This window comes from Ochotona curzoniae, unplaced genomic scaffold, assembly GCF_017591425.1.
Source record: "Ochotona curzoniae isolate NIBS_2020 unplaced genomic scaffold, NIBS_Ocur_1.0 contig_2688, whole genome shotgun sequence".
NCBI lineage: Eukaryota > Metazoa > Chordata > Mammalia > Lagomorpha > Ochotonidae > Ochotona > Ochotona curzoniae.
The window spans coordinates 15682622-15689666 of NW_024465553.1; the positions used below are offsets into that span (position 1 = coordinate 15682622).

Consider the following 7045-nt stretch of genomic DNA (forward strand, 5'->3'; position numbering starts at 1 on the left):
CGAGGGGGAGGGGAGGGCGGCGGCGCGGAGGAGGGGCCGGCGGGCAGGAATCTGGGCGTCCTGCCGCGCATGCGCCCAGCCCGAGCAACAAGTGGGCTCCACAGACAGAGGAAGTGTAAAGGGCGGGGGGCGGGGGGCGAGCTGGTGCAGAGCATGGCGGTGACGTCAGCGCTCCGCCCGGGCGGCATCCCGCGCGGCCAAGCCGGGGACAGCGCGAGCCGCAGCCCGAGCAGGAGCGCCGGGACGCGCGCCTCCGGAACGTAGAGTAACAATCACAACCCCACATTCCGGGCGAGCGCGAGCCAGCGAGCGGGAAGGGATGCGAGCCGGGCCGAGGCGCCGCGCGAGCGCCCTGCAGCCAACGTGAGCGCCGGTGGGAGCCTGCGTGCGTGCGCTCCCCTCCTCGGGCTCGCGTGCGTCCTGGAAGCGGTGGCCGTGGCGGCTCCCTCCGGCGTGCAGAGCCAGCCCGCCGCCAGCAGCAGACGCTGCTCCTGCTGTTGCGGAGGGGAGCAGCTCCTCTCTCGGCTGCCACTCCCCACCCCCGGCCCTCGGGGGAAGCAGCGGCTTCGGCAAGACTGGACCTGGGCAGCGGGTGGCACAGCTCTCGAGCCCTCGCCCCAGGGAGCCCAGCGGGGGAGAGGACGCAGCGCCCAAGGGGGCCCCCAGGGGAGAGGAAGAGGCAGCCCCAGCCGAACTTGCACGCAGCTGCAGCCACTCCGGGGAGGGGGCCAAGAGGCAAAGGCGGTCGGCACGGGGCACCCTCGCCCCCTCCCCCCCGGCCCGGAGCTTCCCACCTCGGTCCGCGACACCAGGAAGACGGCGCCCGAGCCCCTCTCCCGTCGAGACCGCCGCAGTAGGAGGTGGGGGCGAGGAGCGTGCTGAGCGAGTCCTCCGCCCGGGGCGTGGAGCCCCCGCCGAGGGGCGCGGCGCCTGCGGCCGAGACTCGCGCAGGCTCCAGCCCCTCGGGCACAACTTTCTCGCCCCCCTCCTTCCCCGCAGCCGGACTGCCCTGCCCAGCCAAGCCGTCGTTCCGGAGGAGAAGGCGCGCCGGAGCCAGCCCGGGCGCGGGGGCCCTGCCTTTCCCCAAGGGTCGGCATCATGTCGGCAGCGCAGGTGTCCTCGTCCCGGAGACAATCGTGCTACCTGTGCGACCTGCCCCGCATGCCCTGGGCCATGATCTGGGACTTCTCGGAACCCGTCTGCCGCGGTTGCGTCAACTACGAGGGCGCCGACCGCATCGAGTTCGTGATTGAGACGGCGCGCCAGCTCAAGCGGGCGCACGGCTGCTTCCAGGACGGCCGCTCCCCCGGGCCGCCGCCTCCCGTCGGGGTCAAGACAGTGGCCCTGTCGGCCAAGGAGGCGGCGGCGGCGGCAGCAGCAGCGGCGGCCGCCGCGCAACAGCAACAGCAGCAGCAGCAGCAACAGCAGCAACAGCAGCAAGTCAACCACGTCGATGGGTCCAGCAAGCCCGCGGTGCTGGCCGCCCCGTCCGCCTTGGAGCGCTACGGCCTGAGTGCAGCCGCCGCCGCCGCTGCCGCCGCCGCCGTGGAACAGCGCACCCGCTTCGAGTATCCGCCGCCGCCGGTGAGTCTGGGCAGCAGCGGCCACGCCGCACGACTGCCCAACGGCCTGGGCGGCCCGAACGGCTTCCCCAAGCCGGCGCCAGAGGACGGTCCCCCGGAGCTGAACCGCCAGAGTCCCAACTCGTCCACAGCGGCGGCGACAGTGGCTTCTCGGCGTGGCACGCATGGTGGGCTGGTGACGGGGCTCCCCAACCCTGGTGGTGCTGGTGGCGGCGGCGGCGGGGGTCCCCAGCTCACCGTCCCCCCCAACCTGCTGCCGCAGACGCTGCTTAATGGCCCGGCCCCCGCCACCGTGCTGCCTCCGCCCCCACCCCACGGCCTGGGCAGCCGAGGACCCCCTACACCCGCGCCCCCCGGCGCCCCCGGGGGGCCCGCTTGCTTGGCCGGCGCGGCTGCTGGCGTAGCGGCCGCATCGTCGTCGTCGGCCACGGCGTCGTCTTCAACCTCGTCGTCGGTGGCCGAGGTGGGCGTGGGGACCGGTGGCAAGAGGCCCGGCTCGGTGTCGAGCACGGACCAGGAGCGCGAGCTCAAGGAGAAGCAGCGCAACGCCGAGGCCCTAGCCGAGTTGAGCGAGAGCCTGCGCAACCGCGCCGAGGAGTGGGCCAACAAGCCCAAGATGGTCCGCGACACCCTGCTCACGCTGGCTGGCTGCACGCCCTACGAGGTGCGCTTCAAGAAGGACCACTCGCTGCTGGGCCGGGTCTTCGCCTTCGACGCCGTCTCCAAGCCCGGGATGGACTACGAGCTGAAACTGTTCATCGAGTACCCCACGGGCTCGGGCAACGTGTACTCGAGCGCGTCCGGGGTGGCCAAGCAGATGTACCAGGATTGCATGAAGGACTTCGGCCGTGGTCTCTCTTCCGGCTTCAAGTACCTGGAATACGAGAAGAAGCACGGCTCCGGGGACTGGCGCCTTCTGGGGGACCTGCTGCCCGAGGCCGTGCGCTTCTTCAAGGAGGGCGTGCCCGGCGCCGACATGCTGCCCCAGCCCTACCTGGACGCCAGCTGTCCCATGCTGCCCACCGCTCTGGTGAGCCTCAGCCGCGCCCCCAGTGCGCCTCCAGGAACGGGAGCCCTGCCGCCCGCCGCGCCCTCGGGCCGGAGCACAGCCTCCAGCCTGCGCAAGAGGAAAGCGTCCCCGGAGCCCCCAGACTCAGCCGAGGGCGCGCTGAAGCTGGGCGAGGAGCAGCAGAGACAGCAGTGGATGGCGAACCAGAGCGAGGCGTTGAAGCTCACCATGACTGCCGGGGGCTTTGCGGCTCCGGGACACGCGGCAGGGGGGCCGCCACCACCACCTCCGCCGCCGCCACCACCACCCCTGGGACCCCATTCCAACCGGACCACCCCGCCCGAATCGGCACCCCAGAACGGCCCGTCCCCCATGGCCGCCCTCATGTCGGTGGCAGACACTCTGGGCACGGCGCACTCGCCCAAGGACGGCAGCTCTGTGCATTCTACCACTGCATCGGCCAGGCGCAACAGCAGCAGCCCGGTGTCCCCGGCCTCGGTGCCGGGTCAGCGCCGCTTGGCATCACGCAATGGGGACCTGAATCTGCAGGTGGCGCCTCCGCCGCCGACCGCCCACCCGGGCCTGGACCAAGTGCATCCCCAAAACATTCCAGACTCTCCTATGGCCAATAGTGGACCCCTGTGCTGTACCATTTGCCACGAACGTTTGGAGGACACGCATTTCGTTCAGTGCCCGTCCGTCCCCAGCCACAAATTCTGCTTTCCCTGCTCCAGAGAGAGCATCAAGGCCCAGGGGGCCACAGGCGAAGTGTACTGCCCCAGCGGAGAGAAATGCCCCTTGGTTGGGTCAAATGTACCTTGGGCTTTCATGCAGGGGGAAATCGCGACTATCTTAGCGGGGGATGTTAAAGTGAAAAAGGAGAGAGACCCTTGAACCACGGAGGGTAGGGGGGATCCGCTGCAGCCGCCGCCTTTGCGCTAGACCAGCCCCGCGACCAGCCAGAGAGCCCCTCTCTCCCACCCGCTGCCTCCCCCCCCCACTTCCCGGCCCCTCACCCAAGATGTAGAATTGTGAATATAACACCTGCAAAAAGTTAGTCTCCTGTATAGACGTTATTTTCGTCGTCTGTTTATATTTTGAAACAAAGGTATGTAACTTCTTGGTTTGGAGGATGAACCGGTGTGTGTTGAGCGGGATGATATCGGATCATTTCCTTCGCCTTCGTTAATGTTTATTTGGCGGCAGAATGTTTGCCTAGGTACTGAATTAATAGCCCTTAGCAACCACTGCTGCTGCTGTGTATTTTTGTAAATGTTATGCTCTCTCTGAAAGGAAAAACACACAAAAGAAAAAGACTTTTTTTTGTGCCAAGGCCAGTGTTGCTGCCTAAAAAAAATAATATGATGTTAGGAAAACGGTAAAAGCTTCTCTCTAACCAGCCCCAAGTGTTGAAGTCCTCGTTTTGTTCATTTCTGTTTTGTTTTCCTGTTTTGTTTGCGACAATGGTAAGGGGGGCGTTGGGAGGGGACAGGGGTGTTTTCCATTGCAAGTTTGTGAGGGGGGGCAATGTTTTGGTTCGTTTCTGCTGACCTGGATGTGTTGGGTCCTCTCCGTGTTGTTTTTTTTGTTTTGTTTTTTTGCTTTATTGATGCACGGATGCTTTTGAACCAGTAGAGCGAAATGCTAGACATGGAGAATCTGCTGTTTGTCCTTTATACATTTCTGTAGTTAACACAACACTGTAATGTGCCTTGGAGCTTAGTAACTTGTAATAAATTCAATTGATATGAATTCTGCTGCGAGTGAGCAAGTTTGTCTTTCTAGGGCTAAGGCCACTCAGCTCCCACGTAGGAAGCAGCCTCCCTCCCGGCCAACACCAACCCTTGCACACTGGGGGCCTTTGGAAGCTGGCACCCACCCGAGGCCGGCCCCTCCCCCATGGCACCGGCTGGTTGCCCTTCACCTCCAGGGCTAGGAGACAGCTGCTGACTAAGCAGTTTCTGTTGACTCTTCCCATCCCTGTTGGCGGGGTGGGGGGACAACTACAACTGGCAGCCTCAGGACTGTTTTTGTTTTGATTTTGGTACCTTGACTTTGGACCTTGAGTATTTGCTGATGCCCAGGATAGCTGGACCTTGACAAGTAAAAGGGAAAGAGCTAGGAAAAACAAAACAAAAAAAGTTAGGGCGCTTTGCCTCTCATATTTACAACAGGGCAACAGGGCCTGGAGGGCTGTGTGTAACTGGGAGGCAGGGCATGGAGCCAGCTAGTGCTGGAGTCTTCCTGCTCTGCCTCATGCATGTTACATGTCTGGTTCTGTCCCCGAGGCAGGCCACATGGCAGCTCTTCCTGGCTTTTCTGGGGGTGGGGAGGGGAAGAGGGAGAAAAACCCAAACTCGGTTCTTGAAGCCAAGGTTCCTTAGGATAGCTAGAGAAACCCATTCCCCCAGGTAAAGAAAGGCAGTTAGACACCTAACCCACTTGTTGGCAGCAAGCCGTCCGGGAGGGGACGGGGATCTGAATGCTCCATTACAGGTCAGAGCCCCCTCTGGGCTGAGAGCCGTTTTAGGGGAAGGCAAACAAATCTGTTTTGAACCTTGTACTTTCCTGGGAGGCAAATGGAGGAGTCTAAAACAGGAGTGAGGAAGCAAAACAAAACCCAGGCAATCCTATCTAAAATCCACTCCTGGCCACACCCCATTCCTGGGCGGGGCAAGATGGTCCTGGCCCTGCTGGAGGAGTAAGGGAAGTAGCTTGGTGGCCCCACCCAACTCCCAGAAGGAAAGAGAGGGTGGAGAGGTGAGTATGGGTGCAGGCATGTTTAGGGGGAAAAAAAAATCACCGGTTTGCCCAGAATATCAGTGTGAAAGTTGGGTTGGTGTTGGGACTTGCTGCTAATAACAGCCTTAATAGTTTCTGTTCCTGCTTTGCTACCACCTTTAAGTGGTGGGAAGCAGGGAGGGGTGTGTGTGTGTGTGTATGGATCGATAGGTCGGCAGCTCTCTTCACCCCTGTTCATGGGAGGAGCCTGTCTCACCTCTTTTAAGAATCTCCCCATGTATAAATAGATACTTGTGTCAGCTTCCTGCAATGTGTCCTTGCATTTTCATCCACTGCCAAGTGTTGTATTGGTGCTTATGAGTCAGGAAACCTATTTTCATCCTCCAGGGGTAATTAACTTGGGGGGTGATAACGCATAGCAGACTGTCGGAAGAGTTAATTCTGAAACCCATCCTCGCCTGGCTCCCAATCACACATTTCATGGGGAAGGTCTGGGGTAGCTTTTCTCATAAGCTCATTAATAAAAACTGAGCCTGTTTCGCCTGAAAGAGGCTCCCCTCCCCCGCCTCCAGTGCACAGACTGAAAGTCGGGGAACACTCAACAAGCCTGAGAATCCAGAGTGTCCACAAGCGGCTGTCATTTAACCACCACTGCGGCCGACACAGGAGAGTGATGTGGACATGGTCGTGGCCTTGACCGGAACATGTGAACTTAGATATGTGCATTACCTGGCTGAAGGTGGACCCCTGTGTGGGTGGACCCCTGGTGACTGCAGCCCGGAGTCTGCTCTGTTACCTGCCCGCAGGCGCACGTTGGTTGCTGCCAGCTGTCTCTTGCTAGCTTGGGTGGGGTGAGCAGGGACTTGCAGAATTCCAAGGCCCCTGGTTCTGGGACACACATTGAAGAAAGGGGACCTAGCATTCAGACCAGAGAACATAGTGGCTGGAGGGCTGCTGTTAGCAGGAGGGGCAGCAGCAGTCATTATGAGGCCCCTGGTTGGGTCTCCCTTCAGGAAACCTGCCTTGTTGGATGCTGTGGGGGGAGGAGGGAAGGAGAGAACAGGTTGCAGGTGGGACAGGCAGGGAGTTCTAAAGGTGTGGTTAATTCTCATTTAACATAGCCGGGGGTGTTTAGTGCAAATGGTGCCCCACCCTGTTTTTTGGAACCACTTGCCCTTTTCACTTTGCTCTGACCCATCCTGCTACTGGTTTGGCTGCTTGAACCAGTTTTGCTTTGATCTTTAGCTGGATTCCCCCTTCACTGAAGCTTTCCACGTTGGAAGTCTCCAGGAGGATTTTCCCCAACCCAGCCTAGGGAACAGAGCTGTCTTGTGGGTTTCCAAGATTCAGGGCCGGGCCTCTCTGTGCTCCAGGAGCCATTTCTTTCTATGTCCCCCAGATCTATCTTCCTTCTTACCTGCTCCCCTGAATCGCCCAGCCAAACATTTTAAAATCCCAATTGTAGGAGCTTTCTGTGTGCTGGAATGATGATGGGGTGGGGAGACAAAAGCAGAGTGAGAATGTGGTAGGGGTAAAGTTTGCTATTTTTATTACCTTGGAAAGACAAGGAGCAAGCATTTGTTGCTTGGTCTCTCACAGCCATACTTGTAGGGAAGCCGATGTTGAGAGAAGTCTCAAGATTTCTGACTCTACTCATAGATGTCAAAGAAAATCTGTGTTTACAAAATGTATTGATTTGAAAAGCAAAGTT

At 60.3% G+C, this 7045-nt stretch overlaps 1 protein-coding gene across 1 annotated transcript; it reads left to right on the forward strand.

The window, feature by feature from the left end:
- Positions 1-244: 244 nt before the first annotated feature.
- Positions 245-4344, forward strand: IRF2BPL (interferon regulatory factor 2 binding protein like). Its single transcript, XM_040975250.1, has one exon. It carries the CDS (start codon positions 1099-1101, stop codon positions 3484-3486), a length of 2388 nt encoding a protein of 795 aa, XP_040831184.1. The 5' UTR covers positions 245-1098; the 3' UTR covers positions 3487-4344.
- Positions 4345-7045: the final 2701 nt, after the last annotated feature.

Coding starts and splice junctions, on each gene's coding strand:
- IRF2BPL (XM_040975250.1), top strand. CDS start 1,099: ATGTCGGCAGCGCAGGTGTCCTCGTCCCGGAGACAATCGTGCTACCTG.